This window comes from Leopardus geoffroyi, chromosome A3, assembly GCF_018350155.1.
Source record: "Leopardus geoffroyi isolate Oge1 chromosome A3, O.geoffroyi_Oge1_pat1.0, whole genome shotgun sequence".
Lineage (NCBI taxonomy): Eukaryota > Metazoa > Chordata > Mammalia > Carnivora > Felidae > Leopardus > Leopardus geoffroyi.
The window spans coordinates 73463650-73488347 of record NC_059336.1 but is presented as its reverse complement, the minus strand read 5'-3'; the positions used below and the strand labels follow the sequence as shown (position 1 = coordinate 73488347).

The 24698-nt window shown below is 39.0% G+C and overlaps 1 protein-coding gene across 6 annotated transcripts in view; it reads right to left on the bottom strand.

Moving 5' to 3' along the window:
• Positions 1 to 24698, bottom strand: part of EML6 (EMAP like 6) — a 275933-nt gene that overhangs the window by 159785 nt on the left and 91450 nt on the right. For all 6 annotated transcript variants that reach the window (XM_045446068.1, XM_045446062.1, XM_045446064.1 and 3 more), the window contains exon 3: positions 1985 to 2144. In XM_045446068.1, coding sequence (XP_045302024.1) covers positions 1985 to 2144 — 160 coding nt within the window. The remainder of the gene's footprint in view (positions 1 to 1984; positions 2145 to 24698) is intronic.

The following is a 24698-nucleotide window of genomic DNA, read 5'->3' as shown; positions in this document are numbered from 1 at the left end:
GATTCCAGTGAACTCTGTCCAAGGAATAAGGCAGATCTGAAGCAGTAGGCATCAACAAGCCAAGAAATTCATCACAGCAAGCAAATAGGTTATTCTTCTCAACTGACAGTTAAGTGCCATGCAGTCCACCCCCAACGTCACCCTTCCAAATGGAACCTACAAGTGAACAAGATTCCAACACAAATCACATGGACAAAGAATTAAACATTAAAGCTGGATTTCCTTCTGCTGCATGGCATTTTCTTGTGATGCTTCTGAACACATTTTTGACAATGTTTGCTAGAAAAACACAATCAGACAACGTGCATATAAGTACACATCTAAGCATACATTTACACTTAGACTTGTGTATGCATTCTGGTATTCATTGATTTAGTCAGGAAGTCCGGAACTACAAATCTGGACAAATGTGACTACCCAGGTATTTCTCCTTATACATGGAATCACAGTGGAATGGATGCATTATCCTAACTAAAGTAGATGTGATTAGAGTAGTAAAATAAAAAAACTATACATTCCAGGGGTCTACATATGTAGTGAAGCTAGTCCAAGAAAGAAAAATGCAATAGTGATCATTACCCTCTCAAAACAGCAGGAAACACTAAGTAAGCTGTTTAAAAAGTGACTCAAACCAGCTCAAGTCCTGTGATCCACTCAACTTGCCCCCAACTCTCAGGCCTGTCAAGGCTCTATGAAGAATTTCACAGGTCTTTACACAGCAAGGACTTACAAAATGAACGCTGAAATTTGCCAAAACCTGGACTGAAATATTAACTGGCAGAAATACAGAGGAAGGGTGGCCCAGGATCATGGAGAAGGCTGGGGAAAAGGCACAGCCCTAGTTAGGAGGTGGAGGCAGTGGAAGACAGGAAAGGTGCCTTTCTGTGTGCACTGCCCTTTCTGTAACATATTTTTAAAATGGACATGTAACTGACATCTGTAACGTTAGCAAACCTTTTCTGCCAAGGGTTGCTGGAAGTCAAAGGCAAGAAAGAAAGCTTGTTAGGAGTCCTGGGAAGCCTTCAGGAAGTATGTCCCTTAAAGACCTTTGAAATGTCTTAGAATAATGAATCATTTTAAGGGGCAAAGAAGGTGAGTAGGGCACCAGAGACGGAGAAACACAGCATGAGGGAGGGGCTGGAGGAGCCAAAGTGCAAGGTTTGGTAGAGGAATCTCACCGCCTTGTCCAATCTGACTTCAAGGAGATAGTGAAGCCAAGGCTAGAAGAGTCAGTTAGCCCGCAACACCCAGACACAAATAATAGACTTATTCACGGAGTTCTCCAAGCTTTGGTTGTTTTTAAAATAATGCTCTCACACTTTTTCTAGTTGGTGAAATACATTAGCAAGAAACTGTGTGGAGACCAGTCAGAGGATACTTCAAATGTCAGGCAGGACATGGATTTGTAACTTACAGGATGGTGGCAGAGAATGGGAGGGGAGAATGCATGTAAGGGTCACTGTAGAGATACTCACAAACACTCATGAATCAGTGGCAGCTTGAGCTGTGGGGAGTGGGTAGGGAGAAGGAGGAGTTAGAAGAGGAACTTAAAAAGTCAAAGAGAATTTTCTCAGTGAATTATTAGGAGGTGGTGAATTATTAAGAGAGGACATTCTCAAAGCAAAGGGAACCAAGGAGATGCTCAGGGCTTGAAGTATATGAAAAACGTTTGGGCCAACACTAATTCCAAATAGGAAGCTAACATTGGACCTGGGTCACGATGGACCCAATCAGCATGAGTTCATGACTTCCTTCTGGAAGCTTTTCAACCAACGCTAAGACTGGGGGAACCAAAACTGGGGCCTACCCAGAGCTGGGTATCAGTGCCACAGCTTGGAAAAGGATCCGACATGATTCTAGGAGGCAGACAAGGGGAGGTGGCAAGGGTTAGTAGACTTTCTGAGCCTATAAGCTTCATGCACTGTAACTCTAAGTGACTCGTGAGAAGTCATTACGGAAAACAGAAACGGAAAAAGATACATACCTGTCCGTCTGAGTCGAAAGCCAAGCAGGCGACTCCATGTGTATGGACATCCTTAAGAATAGACACAGTCTGGACATTATAGGAATCCCATATACATATATATGGCTCCTTTCCAACTTGGCCAGTTGCAACAAGAGTTTTATCTGGGTGTAAGGCAAGGCTGAAAAATAAAAAAAGCCTCTTTTCATTTCCTCCTGAACAAAGTTAGGAAAAATATTGATTTTCTTTTATCCACATTTATTTCTCAATCATCTAGCAAGATAATCTCAAGAGAAAAAGTCTGAACTGTCCTCAAAGTAGTAAGTTACCTGACTGGTCTGATGTAAACGTTGAATGGAAAAGAGAGGCTTAGCACAGTTTAACAATAATTTCATCTGATTTTACCCATTTGGTTACCTTGAAAATCAGACACTATTATAATTCCAGGATTAGAAAACCTACATGGTTCTAGAATTGTTTTATGTCAAGATATTTACTTAATGACTTTCAAAGTATTATTCAGCTTTTTCAAGTTAGCTTTTGACTTTAATTTGAGGGGGAAAAAAACGTTGTTGCTAGGAGACAATGTGCTGCTCAGAATTAATTAAACCTGCCTGCACAAGTGCTGGATCCCAACTTCATTAGGATTTCAAACCACGAAGGGGTCCCAGAGTCAAGTGCTGTTTCTGTGTCTGTTACCACAGATTATGCATTTTCAATGACAATTTCTATTTTACACACATCACTGTAACACCAAGAGAACCACAAATTACTATGCTTGTGGTCTTTGTAACATTTTTCCTCTGTAGTCCAGTCAAAATAAAACTTTGTCAAATGCCAATGAGAATTTCAGGGAGTCTGTACTAGTCCAGAGGGGGAAATGTCATTATTGTTATTCCTAGATGAGCAAGGACTCTTCATGCTATATAATCATTGTGTAAAGAAGTTGTGCCTTTCTAAAAACAGGTGTTGGGAATTGAAAAAAACAAAAGGGCACATACCTATATGAAAAACTAGCAGATTACTGTTTACACAATAGAAGCGGAATTTTTTTTCTTTTTCCGATTTCAACATCTATTTACACAATTAGCAGAGTTTTGTTTTGTTTTTACTTTTCAACTTTAGCATGATTTTAATACAAGTAAATGCTCTATAATCAGATACCTGAATTTGCACTCAATGCCCCTATGACCTCTGGTTCTTTGGGCCTGTTGATCTCTTTTGCCTCAGGTTCCTCATCTAGAAAATGGAGTTACTACATAAAAGTAGACAATATACAGAACACAGAGCATTCAGCACTGCACCCGGCTCAGAGTAAGCACTCAAAGCAAGTATCATTGTCATCATTGTTTTGTGTAACTGACATCTAGATACAATTAACATATGCACAGCTAGGTGGATACAGTGCCTCTTTCAAACACAAATTACTTCCTGCTTCTTTCGGGGCCCACGTGTGTTCTCCACAAATTCTGCAGCAACCAAGCCCCTAAACTATCCCCCACGGCACTCTTTCCACCAAGCTCCCTTCCTGGGCCTCCACCAAACCTAGTGTCTTTTGCACGGGACCGGGAGTACTATCCCCTTTCAGCATTGAGGGTCCTCCCACACTCCTGCACCCTGGTGCTGGAGTGTAGCTGGTCTTCCCAGGAGCTCCCAACACCTGTCACTGCACACGTCCTTGTTCCTGGAACTGCTCCCTAGACTGGAGGTGCCTTCTATCTGCACTCTCCTCCCAGGCTGGGTGCTACATGGGGTTTTTGTCTTCTTAGACAAATAGAGTGCAGGTGGAGCCTACAGTGGGTGCTCTGTAGCTGTGGGGAAGGAAGGTGCAATTATGGGGCTAGATGCAGGGGCAGGGAGAGGATGGCTGGGAGGCACTGAGCATCAGGGGCCCAGAGGACCAGAAATCAGGCCCCAAGTGCTGCTGCCACAACTACTCTTGCCAGAAGTCTGATCTAAGGGGAGCTCGAGAGTTCTGCAGGAGGCGGTGGAGGAGTACAGGGAGGAGTCATACCTGGGCGCCCCAGGTGCCAGAGGACCCTCATGAAGGATTAATCTATAAGAAGTTTGGCTCACATCACCTGTCAAGCCAAACCCCAATCCTCCACAATGCCTCCTGCCCCTTCCCCTCCACTCAGAGTTGCAGCACAGGGCACTTGTCCCAGGGGCCAGTCCTGGTGTTGGGGACCTGGTTTTGGCCCAAAGGCGGGGAGGTACTGCTGGAGGCCAGAGCTAGGGAGTGAAATGCACATACCCCAGCCACAAGTCTACCACCTTCCAGGAGGAAGAAGGGCTCAGACAGCAATCTTCTTCTGCAGGGGTCCCTGGGGCCCAATCCAACAAGTGCAAAGGTCCAAGCCCGCAGCAACGAGAATGCACCATCATCGTACATCCTCAGGGCCAGTGGTTTCTCCTGGCAGCAGCAAGGTGTCTAGAATTGTCCCAGGAGATCAGTGCTTCCTGTTCCTTGAGCCTCTCCCTGAACAACATTCTCAGGGCTTTGCTCTCCCTCTCTCTGAGGTAGCGTTCTGCAAGCGTTCTGCCAGTGTTCTGCGATGGGTCAGCTGGCTTTTCCACCCCAGCCCCCTCCATCAGCAAATGTTCTCCTGTGAATGGGCTCTGGATGCCCATAAGCCTGGGCGGGGTGGGGGCGGTGCACGTTTCCCATAATGGCAAACAAGGAGCAGGTGTGCTCTGTGGCTTACCACGTGGGGGGAGTGAGTGCAGATCCAGACGCACCAGCAGGGAGGGGATGCACTGGTAGGTGCTGAGTGCCAGAGCAGCTCAGAGTGCAGATATCAAGTGCCCTGGTACTGCCCTCCACCACTCTCCCCAGAGGAAGCCCCTCCTCACCAGATTTAGGGAATTCTAAAAGCTGGTAAGAAGAGTCTTGGGATAAGAAACACCTGGGTGCCCCAGATCTGAGTGGCCATCTAACAAGTGCTTGCCGGAAAATGTATCCTCAGGAATCTTTATAAGGAAAACCAGAGAAAAATAACATACATAAAAGGTGCAGAGGGCATCCAGGTGAAAAGATGGTACTCACAGTTAGTCTTGCAGAGAATAGCAGAAAATGAGATGGGTCAGGTAAGCCAGGGCAGCCTTGTAAGCCTTTTTAAGCAGGCCAGGAAGTTAGGGCACCACCGACAATTATTAGAAGACATGACATGAACAGGTACATATTTTAGTAAGGTAACTCTAACAGCAGTGAGGCAGTGGGAAAGACAGATGGGTGGGAAATGTTAGGAGAGGAGGCCATGAGGCCAGGAAGGGAACAGGTGACAGATAGTGAGGTAAGAAGAGGTAGATGGGGCAGAAAAAAGGATCAGTTAAGAGATATTTAAGGGAAAGAGGTAAAGAGGTTGAAAATGCCAAAAGCGAAGGAAAAGGCTGAGCATATCAGAGCTGACTGAAATTTTTTGCTTGGGCAACTTTTAAAGTCACAGAACTTGTAGCACTAGAGTTTAAAGCCTATGAGGCCTGATTCTGGGAAAAGATGGCCTTAACCCAATTTTTAGTGGGAAACCAAGGAGACCCCCCTCAAGTTAGCACCACACCTAGAGTCCTAAGTGCTACAAAAAAGAGGATCTGATTGGACAGTATGATCCACGAGGACAGGGGCTCTTTCCATCACTCTACACATAGTTCCTGAGGCAGAGTTCACGTGGCAGAGTATTCACTAACAAAGTGCTTGCCAAAGAGGGAGCAAATGATGCCACCAATCATGGCTGCCATACTGCCTCTCCACACTGACAGTAAGTTCTTTTTTTTTTTTAATATATGAAATTTATTATCAAATTGGTTTCCATACAACACCCAGTGCTCATCCCAAAAGATGCCCTCTTCAATACCTATCACCTACCCTCCCCTCCCTCCCACCTCCCATCAACCCTCAGTTTGTTCTCAGTTTTTAAGAGTCTCTTATGCTTTGGCTCTCTCCCACTCTAACCTCTTTTTTTTTTTCCTTCCCCTCCCCCATGGGTTTCTGTTAAGTTTCTCAGGATCCACATAAGAGTGAAACCATATGGTATCTGTCTTTCTCTGTATGGCTTATTTCACTTAGCATCACACTCTCCAGTTCCATCCACGTTGCTACAAAGGGCCATATTTCATTCTTTCTCATTGCCACGTAGTACTCCATTGTGTATATAAACCACAATTTCTTTATCCATTCATCAGTTGATGGACATTTAGGCTCTTTCCATAATTTGGCTATTGTTGAGAGTGCTGCTATAAACATTGGAGTACAAGTGCCCCTATGCATCAGTACTCCTGTATCCCTTGACTAAATCCCTAGTTACTGCTGGGTCATAGGGTAGGTCTATTTTTAATTTTTCGAGGAACCTCCACACTGTTTTCCAGAGTGGCTGCACCAGTTTGCATTCCCACCAACAGTGCAAGAGGGTTCCCGTTTCTCCACATCCTCTCCACCATCTATAGTCTCCTGATTTATTCATTTTGACCACTCTGACTGGTGTGAGGTGATATCTGAGTGTGGTTTTGATTTGTATTTCCCTGATGAGGAGCGATGTTGAGCATCTTTTCATGTTCCTGTTGACCATCTGGATGTCTTCTTTAGAGAAGTGTCTATTCATGTTTTCTGCCCATTTCTTCACTGGATTACTTGTTTTTCGGGTGTGGAGTTTGGTGAGCTCTTTATAGATTCTGGATACTAGCCCTTTATCTGATATGTCATTTGCAAATATCTTTTCCCATTCTGTTGGTTGCCTTTTAGTTTTATTGATTGTTTCCTTCGCTGTGCAGAAGCTTTTTATCTTCATGAGATCCCAATAGTTTATTTTTGCTTTTAATTCCCTTGCCTTTGGGGATGTGTCGAGTAAGAGATTGCTACAGCTGAGGTCAGAGAGGTCTTTTCCTGCTTTCTCCTCTAGGGTTTTGATGGTTTCCTGTCTCACATTCAGGTCCTTTATCCATTTTGAGTTTATTTTTGTGAATGGTGTAAGAAAGTGGTCTAGTTTCATTCTTCTGCATGTTGCTGTCCAGTTCTCCCAGCACCATTTGTTAAAGAGACAACATTGATAGTAAGTTCTATACAGGAACTAGAAAATGAAGAGGAATGAGTGTTTTCCCCCTAGATGGTCAGAGACGCTATCAAGAAACAAACAAAACTCTTGCTGTGATCACAGCTTCTGTTTCTTCTGGTTTTTTTTTTTTAAAGTTTTTTAAAAGTTATTTATTTTGAGAGAGAGAGAGAGAGAGAAAGTGAGGTAAGGGCAGAGAGAGAGAGGGGAGAGAACGAATTCCAAGCAGGCTCTGCACAGTCAGCACAGGACTCGATGTGGGGCTTGAACTCACAAACCATGAGATCATGACCTGAGCCGAAATCAAGAGATATTTGGCAAACTCCTGGGGTCCTGAAGCACTCAGAATTAAAAAAAAAAAAATCACTCTTCCAGGCAGTTGTTCTTACTATAATGTCAGGATTCCTGACCTTTCTCACTTCCTTGAATTGGGGGGGAGGGGGGGTAGTGAAAGAGACAGCTTTCAACAAATATTTTTTTTCTCTTTTTCTAAAAATTTTTAAAAGTTTGTTTTTGAGAGAGAGAGAGAAAAAGACAGAGCACGAAGAGGGGAGGGGCAGAGAGAGAGGGAGACAGAATCTGAAGCAGGCTCCAGGCTCTGAGCTGTCAGCACAGAGCCCGATGCGGGGCTCGAACTCATGAACTGTGAGATCATGGCCTGAGCTGAAGTCCAGCGCTTATCTGACTGAGCCACCCAGAAGCCCTCAACGAATCTTTAAAGAGGCCTTCAAAATAACTTCCCAGGCTCACTCAGTTAGTAGTGTGACCCAAAAACATTCCATTATGGATTTCAAGTATTTTTACTCGGGTTATTAATTGTTCTTTTCCCTCATACCAAAGCCCATAAATTTATCACATTCATTAAAAAGTTAACATTGGAAATTTTCATTTTTGGATTTTTTTTCATTTTTGAATTTTCATTTTAAAGAAGTTTCTTCATGCTGTTCTTGATATCCTCTCATCCTAGCACATGATATTCACCGATCTAGCTTCCTGCTTTGCTGTTTGCATACATTATCAGTTATCAATTTCTCCTTTTGTAAGCCGAGAGTCTCTGACCTGACCTCTCTGGCTTACATGCCACTTGATTGCTTAAAATGACTCCCAATGTTCCTGTTTATCCATGTCCATATCAAGAATAGAGAGAACAGGGAACACAGACTTTATTCACTTTGCCGTTTGTTACCTCGCGATCAGCTCCCCAGAAACATCACTCCTTCCACCCGATAAGAGAACAACAGTATCCATGTATCTTTTAGAGCACAGCCAAGTGGCACTTTATTTTTATTTTAAATTTGTCGTATCATTTCAACAGCACTTTTAAACAACCTTTTCTGGGGGGAAACCAACAAACTTTAATCCCTGCATTTGCAAGAGCATAGTGTTAAAGGTATCTGTAATAGGGCAGTTGCAGAAGCAGGGACAGCATGAGCAGGTTGGAAGTTACCATCAAAGTATCTAGTCCTTTCTCACATCTTTGCATTCACGAACTCAAGAATTTCATGAAAAGTCATTTTGAGCAGGATCTGCTTTTGTTTAAATCCCAAAACATGTTTGGAATGTTAGTTCAGAGGCACTCAAGTGACAGATGTGTATATATGTAGCATTTTCCTCACATCAAGACCAAACCCACCCCCTGCTGCATATTTCAGAACCTGCTCCTTCCACAGAGTGCCCTGAGCCTAAAAAGCTACCCTACAGTAATGCCTTTAGATGAGTCAACGGATTAAAAGAGGTTAGGTCCCCTTATCCGATTAAGGGGCTGTCATGGAAAGAATCATGCCTCTTGAGTTCCTTCTGATAAGATTTCATCTATGAAATGGTCAACTATTATGTACTTCCAGGGAGAAAATGACAGAAGTGGAAAGTACCGTCATTACACAAAATACCTGTTTGACGTTGAACTTTCCAACATCTTCTTTACCATATCACAGTGTTGTTAAGTCTTGGTGACAGAAAGTATTGATGCTGTTTACCTATATTTTAAGTCTATCTGCCATTAGAGAGACCATTAAATTCCCATCTCTTCTGTTTTTCTAAGAAAACTTGCAAATTTTACAAATTGTTTTTTTTTTAAATCGTTTTAATAGCAATGCCACAATATTAAAACTTTAAAAATTGACTCTTTCACTAAAGGTCTCATTCCACACCTATATAAAAAGGGTTGGTGTCATTCTGTTTTTTCTTTGGTGCTCAGTTTATTACATTGATTATATTATACACACAGCAACAAAAAAAGGGATCAAGCTTTTAAAGAACTGCTTTTCTCTGTGTATGTAAAAATCTGGTTCCCTTAGGAAATCCCATCTTCTGTTACCATAGCAATAGAAAGCACTGCAGAGAAGGACTTTCATCACCCTATCTGGGGGAAGGAATTGATTTGTTTCTCCAGCATGCCAGGAGGGCAAAACCATGTCTTTCTGATGTCAAATGAAATCAGGAAGATTTCCAAATATGTTGTCTGAGGAGAAGATGAGAATTAATAGGGTTGTGGAAAGAGGGAGGCTTGCTTATATAGGTTAAAGAGAAAACACTAATCAACACTAATCATTCCTGAAGGCAAAAATTATATTTGAGTACTTGTTCCAAGTCCAGCATTTGAAAAATGTTCATTATTCTGACTTCACTTTTTAAAGCCTCATTTCATTTTTGCCCAGGCTGCTTCAGTGATTCTCTAAGTAATAAATTTACTTTATTATCTCTTTTTTAAAGTACCCTCACCAGGAAAGCATGAAAGGTTTCTCTTTGCCTACCCTACAGATAACACTGAGAGAAGTTTGCCAGTGTTGAGGCATAAGTGCATCCTGGTGACTGGGCTGAACTGTCTGAGAACAGCGGCGAGGTGGCTGCTTTCTGGGCTGGAGAGAGAATGGCCAGCCTTAGTGGATAGGCACTGGAGGAAGAAAAGGCAAAGGAAGGCTTTATTTGAACACAGTCGTCTGGAGGTAGTGTGGCCACAAATGGAGGTGGCTGTGCTCTAGTCCTTGTACCCCAGGATACCCTTAGCACTGGAGTACCATCACTGGGACTGTGAGGGAGGGCCCTGACTTCCAGGTGGGCCTGAGCAGGATGAATGGAAGTGATGGCAACATGTACAGACTACCAATGGTCCATTGCCATGTTCTTGACCTGTGTGAGCCTCAGGGTACCTGTATAATCCACGATTGAGCATGATGGTCCCTCACATTGGACTTCTCAACAACCTTGATGAGTGGTACATCTAATAGGAATTAATGCAATTTAGAAAAATGAAGAAATGCAATGTATCTTGCATGCTTAGTACCACCATACCTGTATTGGTATGGAAGCATATTCTAGCAATACTTTAATACCGCATCAAAGAGTGGTTAAGAGCATAGTGGTTTTGCTGCCTGGGATCAAAGCATGCAGTGGCATGCTGAAGCTGGCTCAGACTGACCAGCCAGAGCTGTTAAATGTTAGCAATTCTGAGAATCAGTTGTTAAACACGACCACTGTTAGATAGTAAATTATATAAACTTACAAGTAAAGAAATTATATTAAAAACAAAAATAGATATACTAGAATTAATTATTTCCTAATTATTTTACTACATTTGACTTTATCTTGAGGTTATTTACCACTATCCTCTCTCTATGGTAGAAATACTATAGAGCGACGTACCGCTACAGGAGCATTTACATCATGGAAATCAACAAACACTACAAATTAAGGATTGACTTGTTGTTTTGTTGGTTGTCTACACTTAAGACATAGAAAGATAAAATGTTAATAATGCAGAATAAACTTAAAAGGGTGTCATGTCTGTAGCTGTTACATTCTGAATAACACAAAAAATGAGAAATATTCTTCCAGTATTCAAAAAATATCATCCAGTTCAGCAAAGGAGTCGCTCATATCATTGGCAAATGATTCAAGTTCTGATATATGTCTTTGTGGTTTCACTTTTGTCTTAGTAACATAGTCGAAAATACCAACATTTATGTCAGAACTACACTCATTTGTCAATGATGTGAGAGACTTCTTTTCTGAACCAGATAGTAATCAAGTATTCATTCCTTGTCTGACTTTGTCAGATCATAGTTGAACTGCAAAGTTTGGCCACAGATACATGAGTTCAACAAAAATCAATGAAAGCATTCTAAGGGAATCGATTGGCTGTATGGGATTTACAACAGATGGTTATATATATTTTTTTACTTATAAACTGTGTGCCACCCATCATTTTTACCAGTAAAATTTATCACAAACCTTTGAGGGCATATGCATACATTTTTTCTAAGAGCTGGTTGTTAAACAGTCATCAATACATCACTGAAGCATATCTCCTCTACTCACTGGCACATAAAGTTCCTCACAAATCATCTTCAGCAAATTACTCAACTTCTCTGTGCCCCAGTTTCTCTTCCATAAAATAAGAATAATAACAGTACCTACCTGAAAGAAGGTAGGAATAACTGTGAGGATTTAATAAATCCTAAGGCAGTGATTAAAACAGTAGTGCTTAAAACCTAGTGAGCACCAAATAGATATTATTATTAATTAACTGCCTTGTGATAGAATCTGCTCAAAACAAACACATATGAAGCCTGTCCTTCACCCCTGAGGATTGACATTCTAAGCCAAGGAAACTAGTCCCCAGAGAAGTTATTGTGAACTAACCTGCAAAATTTTAAAATAAGACTACCCTCTGAGAATTAAACAGTTAAGAACCACATAAAATGGACAAGATTGGTTATCTAAAGAAGTTACCCTAAGGAGAAAATATATCAGACAAGAACAGACTTTGAAAATCTAATCCACTCATGATCAACAGTGAGATAATTTAGATTCCACTACTGAAATCAATAAATCTGAGTAAAAATGTTAATAGAAGGGGAAGTTCTGTGTAAATCCTCTATAGGAAAGAGTGTGAATTAAGCCAGTATAGTATTGGCGTAAGGATAGACATATAGATTGATGGAACAGAATTGATGGAACAGTCTAGAAATAGACCCACACTTTTATGGTCAATTGATTTCCAACAAAGGTGTTAGGATAACTCAAAGGGGGAAGGATAGTTTTTTTAACAAATAGTGCTGGAACAATTAGACATCCATATGGAAAAAAAAGAACCTTAACATTTACAACTCATTATTCACAAAAATTATCTCAAAAGACCAGAGACTTCAGTATAAGAGCTAAAAGTCTACAACTGATAGAAAAAAAACACATAGCTAAACCTTTGGAATCTTTGAAAGACAACGTTTCTTAGAGAAGACAAAAAACATGAGCCATAAGGGAGAAAAATTGATAAATTGGATTTTAAAATTAAAACTTCCGCTCTTTGAAAGACACCAGTAGGAAAAGGAAAAGGAAGAGGCAAGCCAAGGACTGGAAAAGAAAATTCACAAAGGACTTTTACCCATAATACAAGAGGAATGCTTATAATTCAATAGTATGAAGAAAACCAAAATTAAAATATGGCCAAAACACTTGAACATTGTCAAATACATCTAAAATTAGTAAGACTGACATTACTAGGTGATGCGAAAGATGTAGAGTAATTGGAATGCACATACTTTGCTGATGGGAATATAAAATAATAAATCATTTTGGAAAGTATTTGGCAGTTTCTTATAAAGTTAAATATATACTTACTATATATGATCTAGCAATTCCATTTCCATATATTTACCCAAGAGATATAGTGCATGTGAAGACCTATACAAATGTACAAAATGGCCATCAACAGGTGAATGGATAAAGAAATTATTATACATTCATACAGTGGAATAGTTCCCAGGAACAAAGAAGAACGAACTACTGACATACATGTCAACACGGATGACTCAAAAACATTACAGTGACTGAAAGAATCCTAGAGTATTCAGTGGAATATTCACATCAGTATATTCACCATACAAAGGTGGCAGCCAAGAGATACTGTCCAAAGTTGATGACCCCAAAAATAAAGGTATAAAAATATAACTTAAAGTTACAAAGGTAAATGTTAAGGGTATTAAAAGTAAAATAACCCTTTGTGTAAGAGAAGGAAAGGAATATAAGAATGGTATATGTAAACTACATCCTCAAGTATTTTAGAAGGAAGTCAATCATGGATTATATCTAAAATAGATTAAGCACAAAATAGCAGTTAATCCCACTGTTTTGAGATGTGGAGGTAACCATCAGAAAAAAAAAACAGTCCTAAGAATTAGAAGTGTTCCTTTGGAAAGTAGATTGCGGATGGGAAAGGGTAAGGCAGAGGCATTTTTTTTCATTTACATTTTTTTTACATTTACATTTTTTTCATTATGTAATGAAAATTACCTTCTGTACTCTTTGATTTGTGTATCTATATTGCTTTGATACAAATATAAAATTAAAACAAAAACAAAAAAGCACTTACAGAGAAATAAAAATGGATTCACTTATGCAAAAAAGAATGTATCTGGTGGTTTAGAAGTCTTCCACAGGCAGGAAGTAGGAAGGGATATCTGATGACTCTGTCAGATTTATCAACCCCCAGATGTTCTCATCAAGTACAATTGTTACTGATAAAATGAATTTGATCAGCATGGCTTGTCTTACAATTCATTCTTGAAAAAGGAGAAATACCGCCTTAAGACTCCAACGCAACAATTTGGTAATGAGAAGTTTCACTAATGAAAGGGGTCTATGTGAAACCCAGCTTTCTGGAGCTATTCATCTTGTTTTTTCCTCTTCAAGCAAGGAGCATGACTCAAGCATTGAGGGCTATATTTGGCAGAAGTCCTGTTAATTTAGGATAATTAAATATGCCAGTCATGTGTTTCAGTAAGGTCTGATTAAATACTTTAGAGAAGTCATTAGTGAATCCATCTGGTCTAGTGGCTTTGCCAGATGGCAAAATGTTACTACCTCTATCTGTTCTGCTCTTGGAATATTCTACTTCTATTGTAAAATAGCATGCAGTTCTTTTCAGGGTAAGTCTTAATTTGCTAGTTTATATTCTCAAGGGATCTGAAAGGTGGAAGGCAAGCTTCACAACTGTGTTAACACCATGCCAACTGAGCCACAAGATCCTAAGGCTGTATTAAACAGCCTGTTGTTGCATTGTTGAATTCTAAATGATTTCGTCATTTCCGTTTCCTTAAAATGCTCTTTGCCAAGCATTTCAGATGGTGCTTCATTCGTGACTGGAGAGTCAAAACCGCAGGGGGAGGTAACCAGATGTATTTCACATCCATGATATTATAATACTACAAGATAAGGAGAACCCTGGAAGTACTTCCTCCATGTAGATGGTTATCTAAATGGAAAAGTGGCCAGTTTTGATTTTTTTTAAATTACAGAGTCACACAGCCCTGTGAGAGTGCCGTAAAATGACTGATTTAACTTTGTTTTGATTCTTTGACCATGCAGAGTTAACCTCTGACTTACTAATTTCCCAACCAGCTGGGTCAAAATGCAAGGTATTCTCCAACACATTGACAACGGCAATTTATTTCATTTTTTAAAGTATATTTATTTATTTTGAGAGATATTTATGAGGGGGGGAGGGGCAGAGAGAGAGGAAGAGAGAGAATCCCAAGTAGACTCCACGCTTTCAGCACAGAGCTCAAAGCGGGGCTTGATCTCACAAACTGCAAGATCATGACCTGAGCCAAAATCAAGAGTCAAACGCTCCACTGTGAGAGCCACCCAGACACCCTAACAATGGCAAATTTAATAAGATCACTTCATCAGTTGGTGTCTAAAGTAAATAATTAAACCCAAATCATAAGTGGGGACTTGGAATTGCTGGAGGAGAGTAAGGGGTGGCTTGATGAAGATATGAGGCAAAGATAAAGCTAGAAAAGAGCCCCAAATTTTATTGCCACTCTCAATCTCCAACCTCTCAAGTCTATTCTAAGGCTAAGCATTAGGTTGAGCTGAAGCCCCACTCTCTCCTAATAAAGGCCATATTTGCATATCTAATTGACTGAGTTGACTGTAATCAGAATTTACATTCATGGAAACGTTGCTACCAAGACCAACCCCTCAGCATCTGGGAACTATGGCAACTTTTGCACTTAGAGCTTTGTTTTTATTTTCTGCTTTGTTGACAGCACTTTCCTTTGTTTTTACTTTATTCCTCTTCCTTTCCTGACTTCCCTCCTTTTCAAGTTTTTCTCTATCTTTACTCTGGGGTGTTAGGTTTTTTTCCAGCATTTCTAGGTGTTTGGAGAGGAGCAGGAAGGGTGAGAAGGTATGTGTCTGTCACCTCAGTCCCATATTTTGCCAGAACGGCAAGTCCATGCTTGACTCCTGACCACCACCCTCAATTCTGAACAGCTGGGATTCTATCATTGTAGAGCTAACACTGAACTTGGCATAATGACTAATTAAAATCTTTTTAAGATCTGCATGTGTATCTGTTTCTACTGAGTAGAGATGGTTGCAGAGCAATGCCCCCTACCACTACCATTATCTCTCATCACTGCCGACACCTTCAATGTAATGTGGGCAACAGCTGGAAAGATCAAAATGGGGTTCAGGGGGCGCCGGGGTGGCTCAGTCGGTTAAGCATCTGACTTTGGCTCAGGTCATGATCTCATGGTCCATTGGTTTGAGCCCCATGTTGGGCTCTGTGCTAACAGCTCAGAGCCTGGAACCTGCTTCAGATCCCTTCCTCCATCTCTCTATACCCACACCCCCCTTCCCCACCTGCTAGAGCTCTGTCTCTTTCTCTCTCTCTCAAAAATAAATAAAACATTTTAAAAAATTCAAAATGGGGTTTGGGATCATCTATCTTTGAACCACCTGTGCTCTATGGTAAAGCAAGAATATGTGATCCCAGAGGCCCAGTTAGAAGGGGCCAGAATCAGCAAACTGGCTTTTTCATGTGGGTATGAATTAGGATAGAGAAGGGATGATCTCCATAAAAAACTGCTGAGCAAACGTCTAGCGCCTCTGCCTCTAGCAGACCAGGTGCCAAAGAGCACTATTGACCTTCAGTCCAGGGAAACGACTAGTTATAGCTTGGACTCTGCAGGGCTAAAAGAGAAGAAAGGAGGAGTACTCTTCTGATGACTGGACTCTCAAAAGACTGAACAAAAAAAAAGAAGAGTCTTTCAAGCTGCTCCTTCCTTTGCTGGTTTTTTTTTTTTTTTTTTTTTTTGACTGCTCGATCTATCAACCACAGAAAGGAGTGCCAGTATTTCCCACTGGTTGTGAATGGATCAATTTCTCCAAGTAGGTCTGTTGAGTTTTGGTTTACATTTTTTAGGCTATTTTATTAGGTACATACAAGCTTAGAACTTTTCATTTTCCTGGTAAACAACTGTATCATCATGTAGTTACTCTCTTTATCCCTAGTATTTGATCATACTTTAAATTATATTTTATAAGATATTGAGTTATATAAGCTTCTTTTGGGCTAGAATTTGCCTGGTATATCTTTCCTGTCTTTACCGTCCACCTTTCTGCATTCTTAACCTTTAGGGGTATCTCTTCAAAAAGGATATAGCTGGATTTTTTTAACCTCAAGTGAAAATCTGTATCTATTAACTGGAAAGTTCAGCTTATTTGTACTTCATATAATCACTGAGATTTTTGGATTTATTTCTGCCACTTATTTTATGCATTATTCATCCTTTTTTTGTTTTCTAGTTTTTCTTCCCTTTTTAATCTTTTTAAAGTGTGTTTCTTTCTCATTCTATTTCTCCATTCTATTGTTTTACTGATTACTCTAGAAATGTTAACATATGTTCTTACAAAAATCTAAAGTTAAAAGAGTTTTTTGTACCTTCTTCTTTAATCATGGAAGAACCTGAGAACACTTTTTAACTCCTGTCTGTCCTGGCTCACATTCTAATTCTACCATTATTTTAGTGTTTTTTTTTTTTAACTTACAAGTTAGACGTTATTATTATTGTTTCATGCAGTCAATGTTTATTTAGTTGTAAACATATACATTGACCAATTACTTTGCTCACATTTGTCTTGCCTCTAAGACACTTCAGTTTCAGATCATTTTCTTTCTATCTTAAGTATATCCCTCACATTCTTTTAGTGGAGGTCTGAAAAGATTCTTGTTTTACCTGAAAAATTCTTTATTTTGTCCCTGATCTTGAAATTCAGTCTCACCAGATACATAATTCTAATAAGACTTGTCACTCTATTCTCGGCATTTCTAAACCTCTCTGTCCTAAACCATTTATTCAGATATATCTTCTTTATCCAATTGTGTTTATTCTGCTGTTTATTTCAAAGCTCTAATTGGTTCTTTTTCAAATCTTAGTTATTTGAAAAAAATTTTAACATTTATTTATTTTTGAGAGATAGAGAGAGACAGAGCACGAGCAGGGGAGGGGCAAAGAGAGAGGGAGACAAAATTTGAAGTAGGTTCCAGGCTCTGAGCTGTCAGCACAGAGCCTGACGGGGGGCTAGAACCCATGAACCATAAGATCATGACCTGAGCCAAAGTCAGATGCTTACCCTACTGAGCCACCCAGGCACCCCTCAAATCTTAGTTATTTTAAATAGTGTCTTGCTCCTAATTCATATTTTAATTCCTTATTTATTTCTTTAAACATATTAATCATACTCAATTTTAATATATAAAGTCTTCATGGACCTTATTCTATTCCCTACGTTTTCCTATCTCCACTTATGATGTCTTATTTTCTTATATATATTGTGATTTTTGTTATTTATTTAAAAAAATTTTTTTAAGTTTATTTATTTATTTTGAAAGAGAGGGAGTGTGAGCAGGGGAGGGGCAGAGAGAGAGAGAGAGAGAGAGAGAGAGAGAGAGAGAATATCCCAAGCAGGCTCCATATTGTCAGTGTGGAACTCCATATGGGGCTTGAACTCATAAATCATGAGATAATGACCTGAGCCGAAGAGTCGAACACTTAACCAACTGAGCCACCCAGGCACCCCTACTTATTTATTTATTTTTATTGAAGCTTCGTGGTTCTTGGAATTTTACCTGTGGGACTTCTTTGAGACTCAGGGAAAAAGTACATTCCTTTAGAGTACTTATACTTGCTTTTCTGGGCACTTGGGAACACCACTGTCCAAGGATCACTGTGTGAGGTTTTGTGAGACCGCACAGCAGTGTGAATTTGTGTTTTAAGCCTATATGAGAGCCATCACATGATCATAAATTTTCAAAAAGGAGATTTTATTTCTCTCTTCCTTACTAACCTCTTATGCAAGGGATTGGCTTTGTTTTGTTTTGTTTCTAGTTTACTATTACAATGTGGGTCCAGGTCTTTGGGGTTCTAGTTACACCAGCATCGGCTATTAGACAATTTTTCCTCTGTCACCATGAGGTCATCCAAATGGAAGCTCAAGAACATCAGAGTTTAGCACATGCCCCAGAGAAAAGATCATCTTGAATACTGACTAATCTCTCTGGGTCTCGACCTCCACTTCATTTTTGGCCTCTAAGCATTCCTTGACTTACCAGCTTATGCAGAAATAAATTAAAAATGTGTTTTACGATATTGAAGTATGTTCCATCTACCCCTACTTTGTTGAGGGTTTTTATCAAGAATGGACACTAGGTTGGGGCACCTGGGTGGCTCAGTCGGTTAAGCGTCCAACTTCAGCTCAGGTCACGATCTCACGGTCCGTGAGTTCGAGCCCCGCGTCGGGCTCTGGGCTAATGATGGCCCAGAGCCTGGAGCCTGCTTCCGATTCTGTGTCTCCCTCTCTCTCTGACCCTCCCCCATTCATGCTCTGTCTCTCTCTGTCTCAAAAATAAATAAACGTTAAAAAAAAAAATTAGAAAAAAAAAAAAGAATGGACACTAGGGACACCTGAGTGGTTCAGTCAATTAAGCATCCAAGTCCTGATTTTAGCTCAGGCCATGATCTCACAGTTTGTGGGATTGACCCTCATGGGATTTTCTCTTTCCCTCTTTCTCTGCTCCTTCCTCCCTCTCTCTCTCTCAAAATTAATAAATAAACTTAAAAAAAATAAAGAATGGATGCTGTATTTTTTCAAGTGCTTTTTCTGAATCTATTCGCAGGATCATATAGTTCTTACCCTTTCTTTTATTAAGTGGTATATCGTGTTGATTGATTCAGTATTGAAGCATGCAGTCCTGGAATAAATCCCATTTGATCATGGTGAATAATTCTTTTAATGTACTTTTGAAATCGGTTTGTTAGTTTTTTGTTGAGAATTTTTGCACCCATGTTCATCAGAGATATTGGCCTGTATTTCTCCTTTTTAGTGGGGTCTTTGTCTGGTTTTGGAATTAAGGTAATGCTGGATTTGTAGGATGAGTTTGGAAGTTTTCCTTCCATTTCTTTTCTTTGGAACAGTTTGGGAGGAATAGGTTTTAACTCTTCTTTAAATGTCTGCCAGAATTCCCCTGGGAAGGGATCTGGCCCATGACTCTTGTTTGTTGGGACATTTGTTAATACTGATTCAATTTCTTTGCTGGTTATGGGTCTGTTCAAATTTTCTATTTCTTCCTTTTTCAGTTTTGATACTTTTTGAGTTTCAAAGAATTTGTCCATGTCTTCCAGATTGCCCAGTTTGAACATAATTCCAGTTGGAATATAATTTTTCATAGCATTCTCTTATAATTGTTTGTGTTTATGTGTATTGGTTGTGATATCTCCACTTTCAGTTGTGATTTTATCTATTTTGACCCTTTCTCTTTTCTTTTTGGTAAGTTTGGCTAGGGTTTATCAATTTCGTTTATTCTTTCAAAGAACCACCTCTTAGTTTTGTTGATCTGTTTTACTGGTTTTTTTGTTTTTATATTGTTTATTTCTGCTCTAACCTTGATTATTTCCCTTCTTCTGCTGGCTTTACACTTTACTTGCTGTTCTTTTCCTAATTCCTTTAGATGTAAGGTTCGATTGTATATTTATGGCCTTTCTTGCTTCTTGACATAGGCCTGAATTGCAATAAACTTTACTATTAGGACTGCCCTTGCTGCATCCCAAAGGACTTTGTTTTTATTTTCATTTGCTTCCATGTGTTTCTTTCTATTTCTTCTTTAATTTCCAGGTTAACCCATTATTCCTTAGTAGGATGTTCTTTAACCTCCACGCATGTGAAGGTTTTCCAAATTTTTTCTTGTGGTTGACTTCAAGTTTCATAGCATTGTGATCTGAAAATATGCATGGTATGATCTGGTTATTTTTGTACTTGTTGAAGGCTGATTTATGACTCAGTATGTGATCTATTCTCAAGAATGTTCCATGTGCACTCGAGAAGAAGGTGTATTCTGCTTCTTTAAGATGAAATGTTCTGAATATATCTGTTAAGTCCATCTGGTCCAGTGTGTCATTCAAAGCCATTGTTTCCTTGTTGATTTTCTACTTATATGATCTGTGCATTGCTGTAAGTGAGATGTTAAAGTCCCTTACTATTATTGTATTATTTTCAAAATGGATAAAAGACATGAACAGACACTTTTCCAAAGAAGACATCCAGATGGCTAACAGACACATGAAAAGATGTGCAACATCACTCGTCATCATCAGGGAAATACGAATCAAAACCACAATGAGATACCACCTCACATCTGTCAGAATAGCTAAAATTAACAACTCAGGAAACAACAGATGTTGGCAAGGATATGGAGGAAGGGGAGCCCTCTTGCACTGTTGGTTGGAATGCCAATTGATGCAGCCACTCTGGAGAACAGTATGGAGGTTCCTTAAAAAATTAAAAATATAGCTCCCCTATGATCCAGCAATTGCAGTATTAGAGGTTTTTATCCAAAGGATATAAAATGTTGATTGAAAGGGGCACATGCACCCCAATGTTTATTAACATCATTATCAACAACAGCCAAATTATGGAAAAAGCCCAAATGTCCATTGACTGATGAATGGATAACATATGCACACACAACGGAATATTATTCAGCGATCAAAAAGAATGAAATCTTGCCATTTGCAACAATCTGGATGGAACTAGAATGAATTATGCTAAGTGAAATAAGTCAGTCAGAGAAAAACAAATATCATATGATTTCACTCATATATGCAATTTAAGAAACAAAATGGATGAACATAGGGGAAGGGAAGGAAAAATAAGATAAAAACAGAGAGGGAGGCAAACCATAAGAGACTCAAATACAGAGAACAAACTGAGGGTGGCTGGAGGGGTGTTGGGTGGGGGGATGGGCTAAGTGGGTGATGGTCATTAAGGAGGGCACTTGTTAGGATGAGCACTGAGTGTTGTACGTAAGTGATGAATCACTAAATTCTACTCCTGAAACCATTATTACATTACATGTTAACTAAATTGGATTTTAAATAAATAAATAAACAAACAAACAAATAAAATAAAGTCTAGTTTTTCTGATAGATGTATAGCTATTCCAGCTTTCTTTTGATGCCCATTAGCATGACAGATCCCCTCACTTTCAATCTGCAGGTATCTTTAGGTCTAAAATGAGTCTCTTGTAGGAAACATATAGATTGATCTTATTTTTTTTTTATCCATTCTGATATCCTATGTCTTTTGATTTGAGTATTTAGTCCATTTACACTGAGAGCGATTACTGAAAGATGAATTTAGTGCCATTGTGTTGTCTATCGAGTTGGTGTTTCTAGCGATGTTCTTTGGTCCTTTCTAGTCTTTGTTGCTTTTGGTCTTTTTTTATTTGTTTTTTCTCCACTCAAAGATCCCCCTCCTTAAAATTTCTTGCAAGGCTGGTTTAGTGGTCATGAACTCTTTTAGTTTTTGTTTGTCTGGAAAACTCTTTATCTCTCCTTCTATTCTGAATGACAGCCTTGCTGGATAAGGAGTTCTTGGCTGCATATTTTTCCCTTTCAGCACATTGAATATATCCTGTCACTCCTTTCTGGCCTGCCAAGTTTCTGTGGACAGATCTGCTATGAACCTGATCTTTCTTCTTTTGTGGGTCAAGGGCTTTTTTTCCCTTGCTGCTTTCATGATTCCTTACCTGTGTATTTTATGAATTTGACTATGATATCCCTTGGTGATGGTCAGCTTTTGTTGAATTTAATGGGAGTTCTCTGGACTTCCTGGATTTTGATGTCTCTGTCTTTCCCCAGATTAGGGAAGTTTTTATCTATTTGCTCACATGAACATTCTGCCCCTTTTTTTTCCTCTTCATCTTCTGGGACTCCTACGATACCAATATTATTCCTCTTTAATAAGTTGCTGAGTCCTCTAAGTCTTGTATCATGATATTCTGCCTTTGTTTCCCTCTTCTTTTCAGCTTCATTATATTCAATAATGTTTATCTTCTGTACGACTGAATCACTGCTCTGCCTTGTCCATCCTCACAATCATGGCATTCATTTCAGATTGCATCTTGGTTATAGCATTTTCAATTTCAACCCGACAAGGTTTTAGATCTTTTGTCTCTGCAGAAAGGGATTCTCTGGTGTCTTCTATGCTTTTTTCAACCCAAGCTGGTATTCTATAATCATGGTTTTAAATTATAGTTCAGACATCTTACTTATATCTGTGTTGATTAAATTCCTGGCCATGAGTTCTATTGACCATTCTTTCTTTCAGGGTGAGTTTCTCCATTTCATCATTTTGTCCAGAAAAGAAAACAAAACAAACAAAACACAAAGAAACAAACAAAAAAACAAAAAAAGTAGATCGTGGGTGTGTTTAGTCTGCTTATTAAAAGAATTTAGATAATAAAATAAAATTATAAATAATAAAAATTAAAAGAATATGTATATATATAAAATGTATATATAAAAATAAAAAATAGGGGCACCTGGGTGACTCAGTCAGTTAAGTGTCCAACTCTTGATTTCAGTTCAGGGTAATCTCATGGTTATGATATCAAGTCCCACATTGGACTCAGTGCAGGGCATGAAGCCTGCTTAGAATTCTCTCTCTTCCTCTCTCTTTGCCCCACCCTGGCTCGTTCTCTCCTCTCTCTCTCTCTTTCAAAATAGAGAAATAAACTTAAAAATAAATAAATAATAAAAATAATAATAGTAGAAAGTAAAAAAATAATTGAAAAAATAATAAAATAAATTTTAAAAACCATAAAAAATAGAGAATAAAAGGAAAACAATATGTGAATCAAAACCACAATGAAATATCACCTCACACCTGTCAGAATGGCTAAAATTAACAACACAAGAAACAATAGGTGTTGGCGAGGATGTGGAGAAAGGGGAACACTTTTGGACTGTTGGTGGGAATGCAAACTGGTGCAGCCACTCTGGAAGACAGTATGGAGGTTCCTCAAAAAACTAAAAATAGAACTACCCTATTATCCAGCAATTGCACTATTAGGCTTTTATCCAAAGTATATAAAAATGCAGATTTGAAGGAGTACATGCACCCCAATGTTTATCGCAGCATTGTTAATAATAGCCAAACTATGGAGAGATCCCAAATGTCCATTGACTGATGAATGGATAAAGATGATGTGGTATATATACATATATATATATATATATATATATATATATATATATATACACACACAATGGAATGTTACTCAGTCATCAAAAAATTGAAATCTTGCCATTTGCAACAACATAGATGGAGCTAGAATGTATTATGCCAAGCAAAATAAGTCAATCAGAGAAAGACAAATACCATATGACTTCACTTATATAAGGAATTTAAGAAACAAAACAGATGAACACATAGGAAGGGCAAGGAAAGAGAAGAGAGGGAAACAAACCACAAGAGACTCTTAGTGATAAAGAACAAACTGAGGGTTGATGGAGGGAGATGGGAAGATGGGCTAGATGAGTGATGGGTATTAAGGAGGGCACTTGGTGTGGTGAGCACTGGTTTTTTTTATGTAAGTGATGAATCACTGAATTCTACTCCTGAAACCAATATCACACTGTATGCTAACTAAATTTAAAAAAAAAATCAGATGTGAAAATAAAAAATCCAGGAGCAAAAAATGAAATAAAATAAAATATATTTTAAATATTTTATATAGCATTTTCAATCATTCTCAGTGGGAGAGTTGTTCAGGTTATCGGATCTTGCACATCACTAAAAATATGAATCTGTCCCTTTTTCTGCAATCTCACTATTACTGCTGTGGTTTGGGCTCCTAGCTAATGTTTAGAAATCACTCTGTAATCCTTCACTGCTTCACTTACTACAGTCTATCTAGAATCATAATTAGGCCTATTTTGAACATGGATCTCATGTTGTGAGTTATACAAGGACAGTCTGATTATTGATTATTATTTCACAATGCCACCATCCACTACACATAAAAAGCACACAAACACAAATACGCTTACACACACTGACCCCCTTACACACACTCATCCAGCTACCCTCATACACACAGACTCACATGTTTTCATCCACACACACATTGCATGGCACTGTACCTTGCACAGGAAATGCTCAATACAGGCTTAGGTGAATCACATTTTATTTTCATATCTTTAACTTTTGATGCCCAACTTATATCAAGTTTTTGTGAACTCTGTGATTTCTAGATCTGGTGGTCATCTAGGATCTTGTTCTGAGTATATATTGTAATGTCATTGATTTGGGTTCCTGATCTATGACCCTCAATGGAAGAAATGTGCGTGATGGATAAGAACTCTGACTTTGGAGTCCTATAGACCTGCGTTTGGTTTGAATCTCAACTCTACCACTTACTGACTGTAGGAATGTCAAAAGTTAAGTAATTTCTCTGAGCCTCAATTTTTTTTATCTGTTAAATGGGGTAAATGTAAACATTTAGCACAGGGTCTGGGATTCAATGAGCACTCAACAAATAGAAGTTATAGGTGACAACACCTTTT